This window comes from Falco rusticolus, chromosome 6 (genome assembly GCF_015220075.1).
Source record: "Falco rusticolus isolate bFalRus1 chromosome 6, bFalRus1.pri, whole genome shotgun sequence".
NCBI classification, from domain to species: Eukaryota; Metazoa; Chordata; class Aves; order Falconiformes; family Falconidae; genus Falco; species Falco rusticolus.
This window is the reverse complement of record NC_051192.1, coordinates 43709679-43735325: the sequence shown is the minus strand read 5'-3', so window position 1 is coordinate 43735325 and position 25647 is coordinate 43709679. Positions and strand designations below refer to the sequence as shown.

The 25647-nt window shown below is 43.4% G+C and overlaps 1 protein-coding gene across 5 annotated transcripts in view; it reads right to left on the bottom strand.

Moving 5' to 3' along the window:
• The window catches only part of CNKSR3 (CNKSR family member 3), a 59590-nt gene extending 38685 nt beyond the window's left edge, over positions 1-20905 (bottom strand). For 2 of the 5 annotated variants that reach the window (XM_037391139.1, XM_037391141.1), the window contains exon 1: positions 20739-20904. In XM_037391139.1, coding sequence (XP_037247036.1) covers positions 20739-20790 — 52 coding nt within the window. In that variant the 5' untranslated portion in view covers positions 20791-20904. Of the gene's footprint in view, positions 1-16191; positions 16292-20738 lie in introns of all 5 variants that reach the window. The other 3 variants (XM_037391140.1, XM_037391138.1, XM_037391142.1) reach the window with 3 other exon arrangements.
• Positions 20906-25647: the final 4742 nt, after the last annotated feature.

Genomic DNA, 25647 nt, shown 5'->3' with positions numbered 1-25647 from the left:
GTATTCAGCTGTAACTCTTTGCTAGTCTCAGCCCCCACCAGAACAGGACTGCTGACCAGAGAAAGATGAAGGATTTAAAAAAAAAAAAAACCACACACACACAAAAACTGGTGCACTTTTTTCCTGCTGATTTTGGTGTACATCCTCTGTCTGCATCAAAAATTTAAGTTCCATGTGATGAAGTAGCTTCACAGAATACAACATTCATGCTTTATTTTTCTTTTAAGAATCAACTACATCACTCACTGACCAGCTATGCTTCACAAGAAAAACAATCTTTCCATGCTTTAACAGATTTTGTTTGGCAAACTAGAAAAAAACACGAGATGGAAGCAGAGCATATCCATATGTTCTCTGCAGACAGACTTGGCACTCTAAATTTCAAGAGAACATGTGATGAAAGCCAACATTCAGAAAATGCATGAAAAACATTAAAACAGAGATCACACCTGTCCTGGGCAGACAAGCCCAAGTAGCTTCCTAGCCAATACCACAATACGTCTTCAGGGACACTGCTGACAACATCCACCCACCCCAACCCAGACTTCACAGTAAAAACAACATCCTACTTGTTGCATGATGCAGCTCGCATTCATCCGCTGAATATACTGCAGCATGAGCAAGGCAACACAAACCAAATAAAATGGCAGTATATCTTAGCTGTAATGAGCCACTTTAATCAACGTTTATTGCTCAAGTAGCACCTAAGAACTACTATGAACTCCAAACTGAAACAAGAAAAACATCTCTTTGCCCAATACACTGATACATCCAAAGGTGTGCTTATTTGTCTGTTGGTTGCATTTAAAATAACTAATTAAATGGGTTCAGAATGGCTCTCCACTGACACAGAAGCACTGCCAGCAAGTATGACCCAGATCTTGTTATTCTTTTTCACCTTAAATTTTTACGATTATATCTAGCAAATGACTTATCCTCCACCAAAAAGTTGTTTTAAACCCACAGAGCTTGGCACTGCATGCTCTAGTAGACTACTGCAATGGCAGAAAAAATTCTCATTAGTTACTAAAAGAGATTGTTCTCAAACTAATTCATTCAAGCCCTGTTGACAGCCATCAGGTCCAAGTGAACATACCCTAGTGTTTGCCACAACCTAATAAAATCATTTTGCTGGTGAAAACATGACTGACAGTGTCAGCAAATACAGAGCTTTCAGCATGGTAATCATCAATGTGACTTTAAAGTCACACGCTTGCATGAGGGGAGGCAAAAAAGGCAATTAAATGGCTGCAGTGAGAGAGAGATGCAACAGGATTTTTACAAGATCTAAAAATCACTGCCAGCTCCTTCCTACACCCTAGAAAACAGCCTCTCCTGTACAGAGCATATGGGATGACTACCGCAAACAAACCACCCATGGGCGTACCACAGCATTTGTTGCTCCTGCAACTAGGTGGCAACAAGAACTCATTGCCACTGTAATCAACAAGGTAGGTTGCCATTTCATCTTCAGGCTGTCCAACACCCTGACTCACTCCCTCAGGAGGCCACACACAGGAGAACAACATGACTCCAGAACATTTCCTTCATCCGTTCCCAGATGGCACAAAGATGCCTAAATGGTTACTGCCAACTCACTTTGACCCAAAAGCAGTGTAAAGCTCCTCTGCACCACCAGAGACTGATTTGTCCCAGCCACTTAACATCAACATCTTGACAGCTGAAGGCAAGCTGCACAGATGCCTGCGCCTCAACCACTGCAGTAGGACCTTTATAAGCTCATCATCAGCAACAGCTTCAGTAGTACAATGAGCTGTAAACTGCCAAAGGATGTAGGAGGACACAACCTGGTCTGCCACCTTTGCTGTGGAATCACTGCAGAGAACAAGGGCAGAAAGTTGCAGGGGGGTGGGGAATAAACAGCCAAAAGTGGTACAACCGTGGCCAACAAAGCCTATGTCAGGGACCTGACTTGTACCTTGCGAGACCCCCTATGCTGCCCCTCACTGGAACAGCTGCAGACCCCACTTAAAGAGGTCTATTTTCTCACACTCATTAACAGCTCAAAGAGAAGCTCAAAACAAATCTTGTTTCTGCTACTAGCAGATACAGATGTTCTCACTAAATCAATGCAACCACAGAAAAATACATTTCCCAGAATTTTCCAACTCACACAACCATGCTGAATTTGTTGGGTGGTTTCTTTTTTATACCACTATTCTAACACACACTTTTTACAGAACTTTTACTTATAAAAGCTTTTAAAACCACTTTACCATTTCACTTACAGAAATATAATAGCACTGAACCTAAAATGCTTGCTGTGGAGTCATCCACAAGATTACAGGAACCAGTTTGGGTTTTTTTTTGGTTTGGGTTTTTTGTTTTTTGGTTTTGGTGTTTTTTTTTAATGGAAGCAATTTAATTTTGTGTTGCTGTTGTAGTTAAATACATATTGTAGCTTAATCCATAGCAGGAATATGTAATCATTTAAGTCCCCAAAGGCAAAAACTCCAGAAACTATGGAAATTATGGAATTAGGCCACAGTCCGCAGATCATGCTGTATGGCTGAAGATCACCTCTCTAGTCTCATTCTTCCCGTCGTCCATCCCACTCCTCTCTCCAACATCCTGATCTCCTCCTTTCCCACCTGCACAATACTACCACCCCCTTGCCAGAAAACCTTCTATGTCCTATCCATAGGAAAAGTGGTGACAGAAAGCCAAAACAGAGGTGATGAGGGGCCCCACCAAGTGTTCTGGCTGCATCTGAGCACCTTCTCGAAAGCACAGCAGTGCACCAAGAGAAACACTGCAAAAAGCAGGCTGGACAAGCTCTGTGTTGTGGACCAACATACACCAACCATCCCTGAGACACCAGTGCACAGCCTAGCAGCAAATGACACCATGCAAGGCACAGACTTGGGGAAATATACTATTATAGGTGACACACAGGAAGAATGTTGAGAGAGATGTTGCAGGACTGTATTTGGCACTGTTGACTTCCAAGATGCAGACATATGAAGTTAAACTTAGCAAGAGGCAGCTCCCCATCACTGTACACCTAATTCCATATTACTGTACTTTAAAGTAATTCACAATCAAATTTAAAAACAATTTTCACAAAGCAACAGACACGGGAGCACTCCTGGACAATTTAATGAGCCATTTCCCTCACAGTTTCATAATTTCAGTTGTAATGTTAATGCATTCACAGTAACAGATAGTTCACATCAGCGTCACCACAAAAGGAAACTTCAAGGTGTCAAAAATTCAAAGCTGTCTGAATGAGGAAATGTTTCTGCTTCACAGCAAGTTAACCTCAGTAAAATAGAGCCACCTGTATTTCCATCTGTGTTATCTTTTGCCTACTGACACTTCTAAGCAGTGCTTCTTCAGTTCATTGTTCTCATGCATTTCACAATTCTTTGTCTACATGGCAACACTGATTTCTTACATATAGTCAGTTTTTCCTCATACTAAGGGGTTGGGGTTTTTTTCTGTGCCATTATCCCTTTGTTTTCTAGAGTTTTTTTCTATAGAAAAAAATGTTACTTTCAAAGCTTGTTTTAGCAAAATACCTTTTTCTTTGTATGTTAGCTTTTTCATACAAAGCAAATCAATAATTTTAAAAAATATCATTCCTATGCTTATCTCAGTTAAGCACAAATTCAGCAGCTGAAAGGACATGGAGAAAATTGGTCTGCTGATCCACTTTGTAAGGACCATATTTCTCCCTCATCCTGGATACTACTAACTCCCAATTTCATTTATATCAAACTTCACATTAGCCACGTTACAGCTATACAGTAACCAAGGGTGAGGACTATCCAAATTGAATTTTAAATAAGGCTAAATAGTTAACATTTGTTGAAGTGATAAACTAACCATTTAACAGTCCTATTTGTAAGAGTACTAAGCGGACAATCTCCCCTTAAGACTGAGTTCTGTATTTGCAAAACAGATGCATCAAGGGATGAAAATCCCATAAATGGTTTGCATTCTTAATGTCTGACACAATGTAGTCCTTAGGGAGTGCACGTGTATGTGGGAGATCGCATGCAGGCTCTTTACAACGAGGCCCTAATCCTGAACCTGTAACATTACTTTAGCTACCAAAAATAACCCAGTTCTGTTGCTGTATTAAGAGCAACGATCAAGACGTCACCTATTAACTTCTGCATTACTGATCGGTTTGTGTTCCTGCTTCCCAGCAAATAGTTGTTCTTCCTCACTCTTCTTGGTTGCTTTTTTTATAAGTAAACCCCACATACTTCTTGTACACTTATGTTGATGATTCAGAGCATATTGCAGCATCCTGAATGTAGATCCTGCTTTAGCTACCCCAAGCACATTATCACAAGGATATGACTATTTAGTTGGACACTAACAACACGATGTGTCTGTTAACAATAAAATCATAGCCAAAACTCTTCCATCTAATGTCCCTAGCCTGGGTTATTAAGACACACAACAAAGTGCAAGAGCAGGGGAGGGATGACTGCACTTACTATTTACATATGAGTAAATCACAAAAAGTGTCTGAAACAGGTGAAAGGCTAGAAACAGACTAGAATATCATCCCAAAAACAGCAGGTGCAATCATTTTTGCACCTGCTTTTTTAAAGCAAATAGTTTCACTCCAATTTATATTTCTAGAGTCCCTTAGACATTAATTTCTTATTTTTCTTCTATTTACTGCTCCTCTAGTTACCTTTCAAATAGCGCTAAAAAAAATTAATCAAGCATTCTGATGGTACTCGGGGTTTTATACAGTCCGCTATCAACTATTAAAAACTACAGTGTGGTTTGCAGATCAGTATGAAAAGCAGAAATAATGAGAAATGGTAAATGTGAGGTTTCAGATATATAGATATAAATAGAGACCCCTATGCAGCTCTGTGACTAACGTTATACTTGAAGAACAGGGTAGAAAGAACAACTAAGATATTTCACAAGCTCTGAAAATTCTCAAAGCTTTGCTGGTCCTTGAAATACAGATTTGGAAGAAGCCTAGCCACTCCATTTTAACAAGTCTTACTTTCAACATAACTTTCCAGAACAAAACTGACACATGGTATGTTCTCCTCTTCTGATCCTTCAAGCAAGTTATAATTACCTTCATCACAGAATGGACTTACTAGAGCCATTAATTCCAAACGTGTAAAAGGTTACAAAATTCCTTAAAAAAAAAAAAACCAAAACTTTTTTTTCTCTCTCTCCCCCTATCCCTTTCCCATCTTTAAAAGTTGTATCATTTTTGTAAAAGTGCCATCTGATGGGTATAAAGGCTGTATGAAACTGAAAGGCATGGAAACTCAGAAGCAGCAGTTTGGCCACCAATAAAAAGATATTACTTAGGATACTTCTAGATTGAATGTTTTATTTAGATACAATTATTTGTTTGGTTTGATCAACTTAAAGCTGCCTGAGCAGTCTCTCTCCTGGATGCACACTTTATCTTAAGTATTACAGAGCCTTATTTCCAAGCTACCTAAACAGATCTAATACCTTCAGGCCAGAGCTTATTTCCACAGCTTGGACTTCTTTCTGCAAGTGAATCTGCCACATGGTTAGTACCATGTAGTAAGCTCCAGTTAGTGATCAAATTTTCAAACTTCCAAATCATAAGAAATTGCTGCTCACTGTGCCCAAGGATGTATTTGGAAATGGAAGTTCAGAAGTAATACTTCTGTGTACTACTTTGTAAGGGGAGAGAGAACATGCAACCAGGTCAACACTTTGCAACCCCTGAGAGTACTCCTATTTGTTAACTAGGTAGCAATGGACTTTTAGAACAGTGTTTTACAGAAGCCCATTTGATGGCTGTTCATCTTTGTTCGCTTGCAGGCACTGTAGTGACCTTATTTACACTCAAGTTATTCATTACATCTTACAGAAGGTGTGGAACAGCAGGGAAAGGTAATTGATGAGGAGTTTCTTTCCTAAATTGAAAGCATTAGTGACTTTGAAAAGTTATCAAAACAGCAGCAAAGAAACAGTGTCACACAAATACTCTCTCTTCATGGAGACTTGGCTTCATGCCCCCAAACTGAGACTGCTGCTAAGAGGATGGCACCATCGCCATGTGCTCTCTACCAGAGCTTCTAGAAAAACTCACCACCTCCAGTGGTGCCCTCTGCACAAGTAATGGAGGCCTGTAAGCAGAAAGCTGTGAAGTACCAATTTATTTCCAAACTGTCACCACACAGGCTACCAGACACTTCTGTCCACTGCCTACCATTAGCTGGAAAAGAATGAGGGCTTCCCACCCAAGGACTAACGCAATTCATCAAAACATTTGCTGCTCTTCGACACTTCTTTAAGTATATTCTTTACTGAGGAGGTGAGCACAAACTCCTCTGAAAACTGTTATGAAACAGCCAGGAGACAGCAAGGCTGCTCCTACCCAAGTAAGACCAACATGACAAAATACCTGGGAAAGAAGATCATGTAACAGGATATTACAGGGAATAAAGGGAAATACAGCCACAAGAGGAAAGATGAGAAATTAGTTGAAAATTTCCATTTGAGATATTGACCCAGCAGAGACCATGTAACTGACCTTTAAACAGTCACACTGCATTAACTATAGTAAGCACACAAATACTTTGCATTATTTTCCTATCAGTGTTTATTTCAAATTGACATAAGTAGCATTGTCTCAAAAGCAAGCAATCCATTTAAGAGTATTATGGCCACATAACAAACAGGGTGACACCAAAGTCTTCTTATGCCCAAGTTACTCCCTCTAGATATCCCATCCCACTCACATGAAATAAGACATTTATTTTACCCTCAACATTTTCAATTTAATAGATATAAAACTATCATCAATCTCTTGGTCTGAGACACTAAACTTCCAGCTACTGTTTCCCCCTCTCATGCACACACACTAATCCGGCTGAAAGATGCTGGAATAAGAGCCACAGAAACACGCATTTACTTGCAGACCAAATCTAACAGCAGCAGCTCACACCCTCTTCCTAGAGGGGGAACTGGCCAGCCCTGAGACGCTTTGGGACAGAGGGGACAGACCAGACCCCCCACCCAGCTGCACTCTCCATCTCCACACCAAAACCTCCAGCAAGGAAAGCCTTTGGAGATGACTGCTTACGTAGCAGAAGTCCCTGGCAAAGGAACAGCCCAACTTGAAAAAGAATCAACCCACCCCACTCAGAGACAAAAATCAGAACTTCATCCCACTTTATCCAGAGCCAGACTTCTACCAGCCCATACATCCCATCATCAAGCTTCTGCCCATCTGGTTTACTGTTGCTGACAAGTTCTTCACAACAGCATGGATAAATACTCTTCCACAGGAACAAAGTGGAAGCACAGAATTCATTCACAGGCAATATTAGTATTAATTACAGTAATTACACACTGACTACAAGCAACACAAAAGCACTATCCCTTTTGAAGCATACTTCCCAAGGTGGCTGCCTCCACAGCTTGTCAACTTTAATATGTCAGGCCTCTTCCATGGGGAAATCAGGTCAACACCTTTGCAGTAAGAGTAATTTTTTATCGTCCCTATCAAGTGGGGGGGAAAAAAAGGGGTGGGGGGTGGGGGGTGTTGCTGGCCCTAAAAATAAATACTATCCTGCAACAGGTCAAGCATAAATTTCTACATTTTCTAAAAGCAGTAACAGTACACTCTATATTAATTGTTTGTGTGTCTAGCACATGAAGCCTCTGTGCCTGATCACTTTATGTGGTTAATATGGTGCAATAACCCCCCGCCCTAGGGCCTTCATCTCAAACATGCAATTAAGAGCTTGCCTTTTAAAAGTTTCAAGGGTTTTGTGGTTGAAGGAATAGTTCATTAGTCACAAGAGCTCCTTTTCTTGAACTCTAGTAATTAACACTCTGATGCCTGTTCCCACAATGGAAACAAGAAGGAACATTGCAAAACTGCCTGCCTCTTGGCTCCCAGGAAAAAATGGGGTGATCCCTTTAATTTGGTTTGGCTGCCTCCTCACACCACCATGTGGAACTGTTTTGGCTGATTGCAGCAAGGTCCATTACACACACCTGCCTCTCCTTTGTGTATGCACCCTTGTGAACACTGTGATTACTGTTACACCCATGAGCTAGTCAGGGAGCAGTTTGCTGTAAGGCAACAGCTGACTTAGTTGCCAGATAGCCAGCCTTTCAGATGACAACCTCCTACACTGTTATGAAACATTTGTGCCTAGCACCTTACAGTCTCACAGCCACCAGGAAGCCATAAGTACAGGCACATGAGAATCACCAGCCATCAGCAGCTGCTAACCACATAAATATGTCGTAGCAAGCTGAATGACACTAACAGAGAACTGCTGATGGTGCAATACCTCTTTCCATCACAGACAGATCCTCAGAAGTCACTACTGGATTCTCCTAGGAGACACTGTCATTATTCGGATGCATGCATTATATCATGTTAAAAATCCCCACAACGTTTACAGGAGAAATTCTGGTTTCTTAGAACTTTGTTTGCATTAATTTATATAGCACATCAGAGTCCCTTCCATGAGCCAGGACACACAAGGAGCCTCAAGACCAAAGAGCAAAAATCCCAACCCCTGCCCAAAGGGATGTGAAACAGGTGGAAGAACATAAGACAAGAAATGACACTCCACCCTGCTGGGACAAGCAACCATTTCACTGAACCAGCCATGGCCCTTCAACTCCAAAGGGCTGGGAAGGTTGATGCCATCACAGCCGACAGCTTTTTTGAGGAGAGCTTCACAGCAATGTGACAAGGATTAGAAAGCTTAAAGGTATTCACAAAGTAGCCATTGTGTTCCCACCAACAGCTGAGAGAAGATGAGCAGAGCAAAGCTGGAAGGCCTGGCCACAAAGGTCTCAGAGCAAGAGCAGCCAGCATATATTGGAACCAATAAAGGCAAGCGGGGAGGGGTGGGAGGGGGAGAAAAGGCTGATACAGTCAGCACACCTAGCTAAACCAAAAACCCCCAAAAACCCCCAAAACCCCCCAAAACCCCCCAAAACCCCCCAAAACCCCCCAAAACCCCCCGATAATGTTGTCCCAGTGACAGGACAGACCTGCATTGAGGTACCCAATACAACAGGCATTTTAAAGCATACCACTGAAGCATCTGAGCTTCCTTTGAAAAGACTGTCAAAAAAATCAAGGTGATTGACTGCTCAGTTGACAAACCACATCACTCAGCTTCTTCATATTTTTACAATTGCTTTAAACATCTAAAGCAATTGCTTCACAGAATTAGCTGCCTGACACATTTTCAGTATTCCACATCATCTTACAACACTGAACCTCAGAGTTCATTCAAATGCAACATCCAATTGTAAGAAAGCCAAAGGCATCTGAGATCAATGGTGGCAAAGCTGACTGAGGGCTCTGTCTGAATCATACACAAGTCCAAAAGACCACCACCAACCTGATCAGGAGCCCTACCTCCTTCCCAGATGTAAGGTAGGGCAGCGGAGGGCAGCAAAGAGCCCCTTGTTTTTTCATCCACTCCATCTCACATCCCCACACAGTATTTTTTGTGATTGTGGAGAGGCAGGAGCATGGTCAGATATTCCACCCCTTAGTACAGTGGCAACAAGGTATTTCTGACTCTGCGGGAGTTCCAAACAAGTCTTCCTGATACTTTTAAGGCACAGTAAATCACTATTAGATACTTGTGGGTATTTGGTTCGACTACTTGCCATTCAGTTTATAGCAACTTGCTTCTTTCTTGCAAGATTTCAGCCAAATTGGGTTTTGTTTTGTTTGGTTTGGTGGATTTTTTGAAAGATCTGTTACAGAGTACAACTTTAGTAGCACAGCTTCCAGGGAGCATGTAATTCCTAGGTGCCAGAAGCATCTCTAGGGAGGGCCCTTGCATATATGGCTAACAGAGCTAGCTAGGGGAATGCTGCAGGCAGAATGAAAATATAGTTTAAGTCTTAATAGAAAACTAGTCCTCAAAAGTTAACAGATTTTTGAGGACACCCAATGACAAGAAGAGAATACTAAAGAGCAAAATTATTTCAGTAAAGCCAAAAGAGATAATTAAGTTCCCAACTACCATTTCAACATACTTTTAAGCCTTAGGAAGTTGAGAATGATACTGGACAATATAGTTACATGCATTATGCTCAATTATACATGGGTAAAAAACCACACAGTCCATTCAGTATTCTGCAGCAACCAAGCCACATTGAGTAAAACCTGAAAGCGTGCACACAAGCTGACAATCTGAGAAATCAGTACTTCTGTGAATGACAGCTCAACAAAAGTCTCCAGGCATGCCTAGCACAGGATTGACTCTACTGGACTCTGGAATTCTTCTCCATATATGCTGCCCTGAGAAGCTAGCAACCTCACTACACTGAAAGCTGACACAGTGTTGCTAGTGGTACTCTGGTCACACCCCAGTGTCCAGTTGTCAATTGCCTTGTTTCAAGAGACAATTTTATACACCAAGGATGCTCACTAGCTTGGAACCTAGGCACCATGAAGCGGTTTAAGGCAACAAAATACGAAACAGCTTCCCAAAATATTCCAACAGCCTTAAATGCAGCCATGCTCTATTTTCTTAAGGAAGCATACAAATAGTTTTTAAATTAGCACACCCCCTCATTTGTTGTTATGACTTCCTGCACCTGATGGAGAAAGGAGGATCCAGTAACTACAGCACTGAACCAGGGCCTGCAAGTTTTCTTCTGCTGCTCCAGGTATCATGGGTTGGACCCAGTTGGACATTGACATGCTTTAATGCCCAGGATACTCAGAGACCTACTCAGTAGTCAATAGAGCCCACAGCATGATTCAGCTCACCCTGGAGCAGACACCAAGCACAAGATCTGCTGAGCTACCCTCTAGGCTCCAGTGACTATAACATAGTATATGTTATACTAGGTATCTCTCTCTGGCTAATTTAGATGTCTACACTCATGTCTTAATTCTGATTTCAATGCCACCCACTGTATGACCAGAGGCAAGCCACTTTCACCATACACTCCACAACACACAGCGATAAATGAATGGACACTTGAAGTAGCACAAACAGATGTTTCAGGAGTTTATAAGCAATACAATTGCATTAGGGAATTAAAACAGCCAAGACAACCACACTAATACTGTTTCTACTACATAGATAATCTACTTCAGGTTACTTGGACCTACACCATGTAAGGCAGGCACACCCAAATTCCCCACAATGTTAATTTCTTATCTTTAAAATGAAAATAACAGCAAATTCCTACTGAGAGGCCTGCTGAAAAAATAAAGACTACAAAGCACCAGGGACACTGCAATAATGGTGCATTAAGGTTACATCAAGCTAAGAATTGTGTAAGGCACCAAAAGGACACTTCACCAGCCCCCAGAGACTTTGTCTCTCAAGGCTCTACTCCAATCATCTCCTCTTGGTACTTCTAAAATCTGAATAAAACTAGCCAGCATCCTACCAGTCAGCATCAGTCTGACACAAATACTCTAATAGTAAGCAGCAAAACATTATAGAAACATGAAACTATCACAGAAGTAACAATAAAAATAGATCCCCCGCTGCCTGCAAGTACCTGCTGTGGAAGCACAGCATCCACCTCAGTCCATTATAATGCTCTAGCTTCAGCACTGCTGCATCAAGCCCACACCTACCCTCCCAGATAAGCAAGGAATCTCATTCTCAGTCAAGCAGGAATATTACATGTTCCTCCAAGATTACTGTTAAATCCTAATCATAATTAAGGGCAGACTGTGTTAACTTTTTTTTAATGTGGTGATGTCTAACGTGTTATAGTGAGATACAACAAAAAAACACAAGAAAAAAATTATTGGCAGGTTTGATTTCCAAGTTCTTGTCTTGATCACGGATTTATTTATCTAGCGTTACTGTCTGAAATAGTGTGAAGTATGTATAGTTATGAAGGATTTTTTAAAAATACAAGGAAATAGCTATGATGCTTTTATGTTTACACAGGGATGATATTTCACAAGATCTATAATATTACATCCTCTGGTGAGTACAGCCTAAGTCCAAATACTACATGGAATACTACAAATTTTCAAGGAGGAAAAAAACCCAAACACACAGAATTTATAGCATATATATCTTTTGTCTCCTCTTTCTTCCAAAGTTTCCATACAGCTTGCATTGAGAACACTAATAATTATTGAGTTTTATGTTTTGCCACAATCCCTTTAAAATTCTGTTTGGTGAAGCTATCAGAATACGAACAGCAAGAATCCTGCACTTTGTGAAGGGTGAGCAAGTGAAACAGTGAATACACATCACCACTAGAACTACTGGGGGGGTGGGAGAAAAAAAACAAACCCTAAAACACTCACATCAGAGTAGATACCTGCATTTCATTGTTACCTCTTTTCCCTCTACAATACTCTCCAGGCACAGCTCCATCCCATGGTTGCTGAACATGTTTTTTAGTTCACATTCTTCAGGCATGTCTGAACTTGTTCTTATAGCCCTCCTTCCTCACGGGAAGTCCTACACAGCGGTATTGTTCCCCGTGTATTCACCCCTTATTGTTAGCTTGTCCCTCCCCATCCCTATATCCAAGCCCTCCTCTTCTCAGCAGTGCAGTGCTAAGATACCTGCTCAGGTACAGCATTCTGCCCCCTACGGCAGTGGGATAGCAGTCAACTTAAAATTAAATTTTCAGGGCATTGAAGTTCTGATATTCCTGTCCCAATGAAACAGACCGGTATATTTTCACTCTTTTGTTTACATGTCCACCTGTCACCAAAGAGTTGCCTTTTGGCCATCACAGCAAGGACACAGCCCTTCCACAATGCTGGTTCAAGAGGAAGAAAAAAGTACTGCCAAGACCTGCAGCTCAGAAAAAAGCATGTTTGGAATAGGCAATAGCAGAAATATCATAACATATGGCAGAAATCCTCTCTTACAAGATATAGGTCTTCTACAAGCTACAGAAGCTAGAAAGCCCAACAGAAGCCCTTAACCAGTCTGCCTCACTGGCCCCCTAGACTCTTAATGTATCCAAAGGAGGCAATACCTTCATCCCTTCCCTTCTGGTTAGGAAAGCATCTGTACCAGACAAGATATCTTATTTAGTGACAAAATGGGCATATTATAGAGCTTTTCATAAACCCAGAAAACTTCATTCCCGTAATACAAGACTCTGAGATAAGGAAAGATAATGATAAAGGGATGGCAACCTAAGCAATGTTCATTTTGCACACACAAGACAGAGACATCAGGATCATTAGCCTAGAAACCTGTACCAACACTTGGTTTAGCAGAAGCCTCAGCCCTTGATGAGCACCAATTAAGTTTTAAATGGAGTTCTTCCCTTTGATCAAGGAACAAGATAAGATCACGTTTATGCCACAAAGCTTTGATTGCAACAGTACACCAGATGCTTTGTTTACCTACACCTAACTACTAGTATAAGAAACAGTCCAAAACACTAAAGAGATTTTGTCATTACAGTGACAAAGAACAGTCTTCATGTAAAAGGGTATCAGAGAAGCATGTACAAGAAATGACATGAACTCAGCCCTGATGCAATATTATAACTTAATTTAGCCAGATACTGAATGTATGTCAGTAGGCCAAAGTTAGAGGTCAGTAATTTAATCTCACCAAATCACACACAAATGCTTGGTTTTGTCCAGCACACATGACATCTGATGAAAATTAGCTACATTTCATAATACCGTAAATATCTATTTTAATAGGTAATGAATGTTTTAAAGCCAGTGAAACAGATTGGGCTGATTCAGTGTACCTCCTGCAGATCCTCCAAGCTGTGAAACATTATTGCTTGCACTCTGAAAGGACGTGGTCAGGCATATGGAAACCCACAGGCCATTTCCTCGTGCAAAGGAAGCGTGGCTCAGGAATCTGAATGATAGCCTCAGACTCCAGTCATCTCACTCTGGTAATGAGTGCCCAAATGACAGAAGGACTGTATACCCTGCCTAACATCAGACAGATCCACAGTCAAACAGCATTTTTATTTCAACTTCCTATCTCTTACTGCAGTCCTGTGGACAAACACACTATCTGTGAGCAATCCCATGACCACAAGAAGTTGGGTCCTGAAGAACTACCATAAGTACATGAGAGGTTGCTATAGAGGCCCCAGCTCCGTTAACTCCTCATCCACCCTTCCTTTCCTCAAGCCAGCCTTGAAAACATCAATACTTCCCTACCTCCTCCTGTTGACAGGACATATATTTGGGGTACATGGAGGATAAAGCAAGGAGACGTTACAGAAACATCATCCCTCTAGGGAAGGGACACCTGACTGTGCGACATTGTCAGAGAAATGCACAGTACAAATTAAGAACAATGTCATCACTTTGACAGAAAAAAGGCAATAGTAATCAACTTCTTCCACTTAAAACCAGAGGCACGGTTTATTCATTAACATATCTTCTGTGTGACATTTCCCTGTAAGTGAAAATCTTGTCCTAAAATTATGCAGCAAACTGAAAACTGAGCAGTCTCGTCACCTCTTCTGCAATCCCTGTCACTAGTCATCATCTGTTTGACATTCCTGGAGGGAGGTCATCTGTTAGATCATGACTTAAACCAGGCAATTCAGAAATTTAGATTTAAGAAATCAAAAGGAAAGAACAACCACCACTTGAAAAGAAACCCACATTCTTTTGAATACCTGGTAACAGGCTGTACGCACTCATAACTCATAACTGCAATCCATCTAGTACAGGGGTCCTCAAACTATGGCCCATGGGCCAGATACAGCCCCCCAGGGTCCTCAATCCGGCCCCCGGTATTTGCAGAACCCCCTCGCCCCCACCCCCGCACACACATACACCAGGGGTTGGGGGTGGAAAACCAAGCAGCCGCAGATGACTGCCTGCCACTTCATCCGTGCGCCGGCCCCCTGGTTAAAAAGTTTGAGTTTGAGGACCCCTGCTCTAGTAGCGCATATTGGAAAACCCGCCTTTTGTCAGGGTCTTTTACTTAAGAAAATAAAAGATGACAAGTTTCAACATGCATTTTATCCAGTGCCCTGTATTTTGTCTTCCCTTAGCTCTTGTAGGATGCTATACAGCATACAGAGAGAGGCATGATCCTCAACCAAGAAGATTTACATGCTGAAAAGATGGGTCCCAGGCAGAAGTGCAAGGAACGAACACATAACAAGAATTATGAAAATCTGACACACACACATTTTGTCCAAAATGAGGTTTTTGTTATAGAAGTCTACAACAACAGATACAAATTACTTCGTGTCACTCAAGGAAAAGCTTTAAAGAAAGAAAAAAGCAGCCAACCCACTGACCAATCTCTGCACTTTCTGTTGAGTAGTTAGAAGAAATTTCTTTTAAGTATACCACCTTACACCTCTAGTTGGTCAATACTGAGCAAGCATCTTTGCACTTAACACTACTACGTATGTTCAGGTACTACCTAAATATATCTTGCATGCCTAAAATTCATTGTAAGAGCCTCACCACATTCCTCTACAAAGGTTACAACGGGCATTAGTGGAAAGTTGACTGTGATTTTATCATTTAAAGTGTTGCTTTTCCAAACATCATGCTGACAGCATTCAGCTTTTAGACTTTCTGATGTTTGGTTAAAATAGTTTGAACAGCAAATTAATGGCAAGTACACAGAGCTAACTGTGAACATGAAAAGACGGGGGGGAATCACAACAGAGGCCAACTTTGGTGTGTTGGTTTGTTTTTTGTGTTTTATTTTGTTTTTTTGATGGGGGTTTTTTGTGTGTTTGTTTTTGGTTGGGGTTTTTTTGGTTTGGGTTTTTTTTTTTTTTTTTTTTTTTTACACACTCACTGATCTTCACAACAATGAATGAATGATTCTAAGACTGCAACAGTACAAATTTGTTGTGCAACTTTTTACTCTGCTTCAGCCCACAAGCAAATATATATAGATGTTTTCAGTATAGTCACCTTTCACTAGTAAAACATTATGGTCCAGCCACACTCAGAATTTCAGTTGAGATCTCCAAAGAGTGGTTATTCAATGTAATTTTCTGATCTATTAAAAAAAATACATGTATAGAGTATTTAAGTAACTGAGTAAGCACGGGAAGGATACTCTTCTGCAGCCCCAGTTATGGGCAGCTCTTTTCTTCACTAAAAGCAAAAATACTCTCTTAAAAAAATAACTAAGGGTTTCCTAGTGTTGGATTTTCCCCAAACAATTTGAATACAATTGCATTCATTTGCCAGTACCTAAAAAAGAAAAGAAAGGCCAAAAAAATAACTCCAGTGCTATACATTACCCATAATTGCTTCTAAAATCCAGCTATGGTTTGCAGCTCCCAGCACACACAGCTAATGTGACTGACCTTGTTGGAATCTCTCTGGGTAAGCAAGATGGCTCTAAAAAAAGAACACCAGGCCCTCACAATTAATTGCTAACCATTAATAAATTAACATATTTCTCCCTCTTCTCCCAGGCATACCTATAAATATAGTTGCTAAAAAGCTTTACCAGAAATGGAAATCTGAGTATTTCATGACAGAACAGGCGCAGGAATAAGTGATATCCATGAACTACTGAGGAAGGGAATAACCAAACCTGGAGTGCAATAAAGAGACCAAAGCAGACACGTGATCCCCAGCTCACTGAGTCTACAGCTACAGCGACAAAGGCCAAATTGTAGCAGAGCCTCGCAACAACAGAGGCTTCTAACCACAAGCACGTCAAACTGTCTGTACCACGTAAAATTTGGCTTGAAGTCACAACTCAAATAAGTATGCAAGGCCTGAGGGCAGGGGGAAGAGACAGATCAGGCTACAGCTAACAGAGGAGGCACATTGATGTTCTCCAGTAAGGCAGTGACATTTCTCACACAGGAGGCTCTACCCCGTACGGAGCTTTCCTCCCCCTTGCATCTTTTGAGGAATGACCTTAGCTGCAGGGTTTTCAGTAGCCAGGGGCTTCTGTGACCAGAGAAAGTTCCTCCACATCAGACCACTTCATGTCCTTCAAATTGTTGTTATGCCAGTAAAATTAAGTTACTTTTGTGCCGGATACTTCTCCATGTGTACAGCCCTATGGAACTACACAGGTTCTTGCTGGTTTCTGCACCCAGGATAGCCCAGAAAACTGCAAGCCCACAATCATATACAAGCAGTGTGCTGTAGATGTGTTACAGCTTCCATAGTCATACAGCTGTCCCACAATAACCTGAAAAACTCTAGGAATCCCTCTTGAGTAGCTTGGGGGGAATTCAGTTTCACAAGCACTCAAGGGAGTGCTGCAAGATACAGGAAGCAAAACCACAGGTCAACCACAACACCATCCACATATTAGTTTATACCCCAACAAGGATCAACTAAGAAACAAACAAAAGAAAACCCAAAACACACCCACATTTCTAAGTATAGTCAGGAAAACAGCGCCAGCTGTATCATCCAAAGAGCATAAACTCCACATCAATCTAGCCACAAGTCAAATCAACACAGCATGCTAGCAAAGTCTCACCTTGTCATGGCCAAATACAGCCCCCAAGTACCATCTGAATTTGTGTCAGGCTGCAGGAGATACCTCTAACTACACCATAACTCTTTCCTGACAGAAATCAAGGAGGTGCTTATGGAAATATTAGATATAACTTTCAAAACACTATGCTGTAGCTAAAAAGTTGTCATATCCTTGGTCAAAGCTTGAGAAAAGTGTCACCTACACAGACAACTGCTAGCGAGTAAAAGTACAACTCTTCCTCAGCAGCTTTTTTAGACCAACTCTTGTTAGCTACCATAGGCTGCTACTGTCAGTACAGTGTACTATACCAGAAAAACACACCCTTGTTTGCAAAAAACAGCAGCCTTCTTGTCTGAATTAGCAAAAGACAAGCAACTGCATTTTGCATCAGCTGTTGTTGGTAAAACTTTTTATTTAAAACCTGACTACAAAAAACTAAAAATATTCATGTTCAGCTTACTAATTCTTGATAGATTCTGTTTTAAGTTCTATTCTATTAAATGCTATTCACAGTATTTATCTAGGAGTGAACAACTCAATCACAGAACAAAACTGTTCAGGATAAGAGTTATCTTGTTAAATAAAGTTAGTTCAAAAGCCTCTTTAAAAAAAGATTTGCTCTTGGTGAACTTGCACTTAAGCTAACCGTCCAACAGTGGTGTCACAGCTTACATTTGGACTTTGATTTCTGGGGTTTGTTTCATGGAACTAGGGGAAGGTGGGCGGAATTTTCATGCTGCTTCTGGTTTGGAAAAGTCATTTTTAAAAAAAAAATCAATTTATAGGTGTTCGATTGTAACAAGACTTGGACGGAAGAAAAGGTTCCTGGAGAAATATTCTCAGTTTTACATTACGCATCAAAATGGATTGAATCAGACCACTTATTTGTGGTGCCCTCTATTTTTTCCAAGATGTTTTTATTGTTGTATGATAAGCATGATTAATTATCTGCAAAACCAATCTCCCCACTGAGAGCTGGCAGCTCTCACCACAGTTATTTATGTCATTCTTCTAGAATACATCCCCATGCCATCACAGCACTAACTACAGGCAGCAGATACCACCAGCCAAATACTTCCTCCTGAAGCTTGACCAGTTCAATAGAGATCATGATATCACCCTTCCTAGATAGCACGTGTAAGAAAACAAATGGCATAAGCTCTCCTCCAATTGCTTTTTTTACAAAACTAACTTTTAGAACTAATTTAATATTTGTAAGGTAAAATACAGAATACTGGTCTTCGGTGAAACAAAATCCAGTGGTTGTGAACTACGCAGTAAATAAACTATGAAACATTGTGCTAATAAGGCTGTTAGCTTGCTATTAAAGGGTCGATTTGAACATTACAGAGATGAAAGCGCAACGATAAAGAAAAATTCTCCACATCTCATTTCTTTATTACAGCCTTGTCATGCAGGGAGTGACATAAAATGACGCTGTGCACCGAAGAGGTCAAAAGCTTACCTAGAAACTGAAAAACAGCAGCAGAAACAAAAGTCACCAGCGGTCTTTAATTTATTCCTTTGCATTTCAAAGGACACGTGTTTTCATTAGTCAGAAGATCCACCTCCCCACTACAGCCAGCCCTCAAATTGTTCTGCATAACACTGAGGGTCCAGCTAAAGAGTTACCTGCTCAAGGAACCCGAGAGTAAAATAAATTATGCAGGAAAGCAAGCCAAGCATGCTTAAGTATAATAAAGCCTTTTAAAACGATTAGCAGGTTTACTCTTTAATCTGGCAAGGTAACAAACTTTCAGCGCCCAAGAGAAAAAAATACAATGAGAGAAAAGCATGATATAAATATTCCACATGCCAAAGCAGAAAGCTTATTTCATTGCAACCACGCACTCCTGCTTTAAACCAACACCAATCAAAAAAAAAAAAAGGGGGGGGGGGATAAAAAGGGAAAAAGTCTTTCTGTGGAAGTTAATTGATCTGTTAACGCCTAACTTCACCGCACGTCTGTGTGGAGCCCTCCTCTCAGCGGGGCCGCGGGGCCAGCCCCTCGCTGGCTCCAGCCCCCCCGCACACGCCGGCAGCGCCCACCTCGCCCCGCAGGAAAACACGAGCCGGGTTCCCAGACCCGCCTCGCCGGGACCGCGCCGCTGCCAGGCGCTGACCGCAGCAGGCAGGCTGAGCGGCACCGCGGTCCCGACAGAGGGGTAATGGCTGCTACATGTACATGCCACTCGTAATCCCGGGAAGCTTCCACCTCTGGAAACATTCCTCACTTGACATCAACTCCAGCAAAGCCTGTGAAAATACTCCAGGTAACAAAAGGCGATCACGCTAAAGCGCTGTCCTACGGGAAAGTAGAGGTACGCTTCGTAAGTCATAAACCCCTCGCCTAACGCACAGCTGCTTCCCTTTTGATTATTCCCTGCGGAGCGGGAACTGCGAGCGCGACATCCCGATCGCCGTTCAGAAAGCCCTCCCAGGACCCCAACCCGAGCTGACAAAACGGAGGTTTAACCCGCCTTCAAAGACCAACCCGAGGCCGCCCAGCACCGCAGAGCGCCCCCCCCACCCCGCGCCACGAGCGCCCCCCGGGGCCGGGCCGGGCCGCCCCAGCGCCTCCCTCACACCCCGTCCCGCCGGCGCTCGCCGCGGCCAGGTCAGCATCGGAACGGCCCCGGGAGCAGCGCAGGGAGCTCGGATCGGCGGGAGCGGGGGGGAAACACATAGGGACGCACCGGGGAGAGGAGGGGTGGGAGGGAGGGACGGGCGGACGAAGGGGCCGCTATTTAACTCTCCGAGCGGGAGCCCCGTCTTTTAATCCCATCACCGTTAAATAGGATTAAGCGTCCTTGCTTACTTGAGCTAGATTCATAAAGTTTTTGCTTAACTCACAAAATTTTAGAGTTTTTCGGCCAGCGCGCGGGTTTTGCTTGAGAAGCTGGAAGTTAACTTACATACCTGCCTGAAGGAGAACAGTTACTATCTCAGTGCAGACTGCCCAGCACCACCACAGAAGAAGGGGAGCGAGCCCCGGAGAGACCCCATCGCGTATAACGTACCCCCAGCCAGGCACCCTCACGCAGCTCGGTGCAAAATCCACCTCCCCCTCTCCCCGCTTCCCAAACGCCGCAGCCCACCGCGCGAAGCGGGCACAAGTGCGCCAGCCGGCGCGGAAGGGAGGCAAGGGGCAGCGGCGAGCCGCCAGCTCCCGCGCAGCGCGGCGGGGCAGCCCCGGGGCTCAGCCGGCCAGGGCCGGCACCGGCGAAGGCCCCGCGGGCCATGCGGCCACGCCGCCGGGCAGCCCGGCTCCGGGGAGCAGCCGCTGGGGCACCCCCCGCAGCCCGGCGGCGCAAACCCGCCCGACCGGCGCTCTCTCACCCTTAGTCCAGTCCACCACTTGCTTCGGGCTCCACCTGGTCACCGGCTCCATGGCGGGCTCAACCCCGCCAGCACCAGCCCCCGCAGGAGACCACCGCCGCGCGCCCCCGGACGCGGACTGGCTCCTTCTCAAGCTCCCATCCCGGCAGCGCCGCTCCGGGCCGCCCCCTCCCCGGGCTGGCTCCTCCCGCCGGCCGCGGCCGGGCCCGCCCCGCTGCCGCTCCGCCCCCAGGTGCTGTCCCCCGCCGGGCCGGGCCGGAGCGCGCGCAGCCCCGCCGCGGGGCGGGACCGGCCGTAACGGCCGCGCCCGGGCCTGCGCTTGGGAGAGCGCTGAGGAGACACTTCCCGGGCCGCTGCGGCTCCTCCCGGGAAAGGGAAGGTGCGTGGGGACAGCGCTTTTAAACGCCTGTCACCTTTCACGCTCTGCCCGCGCGCCCCGCGGACCGGCGGCCCACAAAGTAACAAAGTCCCAAAGCATGGAGCACCCCGACACGTCACCTAACAATGTAATGTCGTTGCTGTCTGCAAGCCGCGTCCAGCTTCGGCTTGGCAGGGCAGAGATCCGGGCACAAAGGACGCGCTGAAGCGGCACGGCAGCGGAGGCCGCTCTGCGAGACCCCCTGAGCGTGTCGTGTCTGAAAGCCAGGGCTCTTGGGACCCTACGGGGACACAAATGTCGCGCTTTTTTAAAGCAAGGCACAGTTTTAGCACTAGGTGTGAAGGCTGGCCTGGAAAACGTAGAGAATCCAGGCAGAGAGCGAGTGAACAGAAACAGTAATTATTACTATAAACGGGAACTGCTGCTAATCACATCACCCCTACTGCCATACTAACATTGCTTAATTTAAACTCGGTGATAAAATGCAATTATTTTTTTTTTTTTAAAAAAGAGCGTATTTTGGAGTCTGGGGGTTTTCACGAGCCCAAGGAGGGAAGGCCCACCGCTGAGGTGGCCGTGCCTGGGGGTGCCGCGGTGAGGAAAGGGAAGGAGCGGTGGCCATCCAGCACGAGGAGCTGCCCGGCATCCTGCCCCGGGAATGGCGACCAGCCCATGGGGTGGAGCAGCGGCCGGGCTCTTCACCCTGCTTCAGTGGTGGCTTTGTGTGAGTCACGGCCCCATGGCTATTTTAGCAGCAACTCCAGACTGACTTCAACCGCGCTTGTCCCAGTATTGCCATTTGGGGTTTTAATTTCTGAATCTGGCACTTAAAAGCGTCCTTGGGTGTGGAGGCCATTTCACCATAATAGATTACTTCTGTTTTGCTGCTCCTGCTTAGGAGTTACATTTAAGCCATCAGCTGTCCCTCAGGCTTGCCTTCCTTGGAGGAAACGTGTCGCTTGTGTCCTGGCCACCTCCTGAAGCCCATGTAAACCTTCAGTGAGTGTGTCAGCCTCTACACAGAGTGTAGAGTGCTAACCTCCAAAACTGTGTGCCCAGTGTACCAGCCTCCACCGTTCCTTGCTACCAAACATATAACTCAGCCTACAACCACTTTGCCATTAACAAAGCAGCAAGGAGGCATGGAGAAACCAGGTATCTTTATGGTGTGCATCACTTAGGGAATCTGGTTCAGCAGCAAATTCCAGCCCAAAGTCCTTCTGTAACACCCACAAAAGTCTCACTGCTTCTCTTCCTCAGGGAGGAAAAGCAGAGCGAACTCTGTTGTGACAACACAACTGTGAAATTTTAACTTGGCAATATTGAAGAGCAGGTAAACAGCTGGGATTTCAGACTGACCAGTATCCCACTGTTTTCATCATCTCCCACCTTTATCCATCTGTTACCCCTAGTCGTGTACTTGAAATGTAGGCTCTTTGGGACAGGGGCTGTCAGTTCTGTGCGTGGCTGTGCAGCACCCAGCTGAGCAGTGCCCAGCTTTCCCAACACGGCACGAACAGCTGTCTTCTTGTACACACTGCTGCAGACCCCTGCCACAGAGTCAAAAAGAAATACTTCACGAGTTCTAGTTTCAGGAATTAGTAGTTAAAAATGGTCTTTTTGCATGTATACCTAAAAATTAGTAATGCGTTCATTCTTTTTGTTACATAGTGGTTGAAGTAGTATTTTTAGTTCTTGATTATAAAGTCAATATGTTCTAGCTTATTTATGTATTTGCTTTTTAGTTTGTGAGATATTAAGTCGGTCAGTTAACGTCTCTGCCTATTTGAAAGATTAAAATGCAGTTCACCATGGCTTTAATACTGGTGCAACCACCAAAGGTTTCCTGATTCCCCATTGAATCATGTGTGACCCATGCTTAAAGAACAACAAAACAGCAGCTCTGCCCCCTCTCAGGGGCCTCGGTAAACAGATGGGCCTTGTTATGTGCCCTGCTAATGGTTTCACAAGGGTTAATGTAACAGTGCTTCTGTCTTAACTACTTCCCAAGGTTTCAGGCAGGAAAGCAAATGTCTCTCGCGGTTGGTGTTTAGAGCACTCACCTGCTGTCATCCTTCTCTGTCACACATCTTGGGCCAGTCCTTCAGTCTGATTTGGATAAAATGAGCACCATGTTTTGTAAGGCACGTAGAGCTGCTCACTTGCTAAGCAGATTGCCAATCTAATAAATCCATTATTCATTCTTAGTATTTTTCTTAATTTTCAAAATGACAAATCTATTTCTTTTTTAAGCAGGGTGATATTGCAGTCACTGTTCTTTTGTTACATGATGTCCCCCAACACCAGCTGCTTTACAGCCTGCTTTGGACAAATGAAATGGGGTTTTCTCAAAGGGATTTATAGCCACTTTGCTTACCTGTACTGCTCTTTTCAAGCCCAGATTGTAACTGTTCTTTTAGTAGGTTTTTCTCATGATTGCATCATCCCAATCTTGTCTTTATTTGAGACAAGATTAACTAGTTGTCAACTGGCATGATGCAATTAGAAGTTCTATTCATAGAATAAGGTGGGTTTGTTAGAAAAAAAATACTCATTGCCAAAAGAAATTAAAAAAAACCCAAATCTCTGTCTGATTTTCAGGAATGTCAAGTCAAAAAGTAACACTGCCCCTTTGCATGTCTTCAGATGCTCTGTGGGTTAGTTTATGAGTTTTGTGCCAGTATGGAGTATTAGGAAAGATGTCAGTTCCTTTTCCCTGCTTGCAGCCTTGTGTGGAGTTCATTGCTGTGGCAAGAACAAGACTGCCAGTTCTACGGAAGAACACTTTTTCATTTGTTATGGGCAGTCTGTCAGCACACAGCACAGTGTGGACCAGGATCACAGTTTCACAGTCATGGGCACGGCACCGTGCCCTCTCCTATCACCCCACAGCAAGGACTTACAAAATAGTCATAAACCCACAGCCACACCCCTGTCAAGTTGGCAGAGGAAGCTGCGCAGTGTTTGTTAACTTCAGGTTTCTATCCTGGCAGCTGGTCAGCAGAAGGAAGGCAGGTGATTCTTTATAGCAAAAAGTCTGCTGGAATAAATTATCCTTTAAAAAAAAAAAAGTGTATTTGAATCACTGGAAAGGTTTAGCATCATTTCAGCAGCTATGCTGGCCCTAGTCTGTCTTAACACTGGATTTACCATTCTATCTAAATGCAGTCTGATTGACCCTGCTTCTTGGGCCACGGTTTTCGCTACCAAATCTGTGTGCTACCAGGTTACCAGCTTGGATCTGAGTCACATGTGGCAGGTAGCCAATCATAATTCTTGACAAAGTAACTGAAGTGTATGACAAAGATTGTATTCAAATTTGGACTGGCATCAGGATGACAGACAATGGTTGATTTAGCAGCAAAACCTGCTGGTACAGAGAGAACACATCAAAATTCATTGAACAGTTTAGAGTTTAGTGGGTTTGGACCAGGTTATCACTACACATCACATGGCTGCTTGTGTCCCCTGACCACTGCATCGCAGTCTGCCTATTACCAGACTTATTACCGGCTACCAGAGCTATGCAGCAGGTCCTTTCCCATAGTGCAGATTTGCACAGGCAGCAGCAGCTCTGCACAGCTGCAGAGCTCCCAGCCTGCGGGGGTGCAGGTTTGAGTTTTAAGCCTCTTTCGCTAAGAGAGGTAAATGCTGCTACACATCTCTAGAGGGATGAATAAACAAGCGTTTAGCCAAAGGTCACATACCAAGTTTAAAAAGTGTGGGTTTTGTTCAGGGCCACAAAAAGGTTTTTTTCTTACTGTTTCAAATTTTTTGGAGGGCTCAGCGTATTGCAATTTATATCTTTTGAGTGGAAGGGTTGTTTATGCTGTTTGGCAAAACATTGTCTAAGAAAGTTTTGCTGTATTTCAGTACATCATTCATTAAAGGCTTAGAGATTTATTTTTTTAATATTCACTGTTGAAAGCTGTGAAAATTTCCAAATTTAAAGTATCAGGAACAAAAGCCAGGGTATGGGTAGACAATGCACTGTTTGTCTCTATTTGCAATCCACAGGTGATCATTAGGGAAAAGTCATTCCCTGACCTTTTGTTACTCATAATGCTTCAGAGTCCATCACTACTACTGTCACTATAAAAAAATTAGGATTTACATATGATTTTCCAAGCACTACCTTAATCATACACATGGTCCACAGAAGTTACCAGGGCATTCTGCACAATAGCAAGAGAATTTTACCCTACCTAACTAGAATTGAGAGCTTCCTGGTAAGGTCAGTGAGTATTTGAAGTTCATTTGGAAATTGCAACAGGTAAATTAACTGAGTCAGACTGAGTCAATTCAGAACTGGGTTTGGTTCTATAAGCGTATAATTAAAAAAATTCACACTAATGGGAAACTGTTGTTGCATAAGAATCAACATCCTACTTCTCACCTTGATACTGGAATTGTTAGTGATGGGTATCCTCTACACATGATAGTGTATCTCAACAGGTGATGCCTGTTGAGAGAAATAGGTCTGCCTGGTCCTTTTTTGAATACAATGTATGCAAAGAGAGTCTTTTTCAG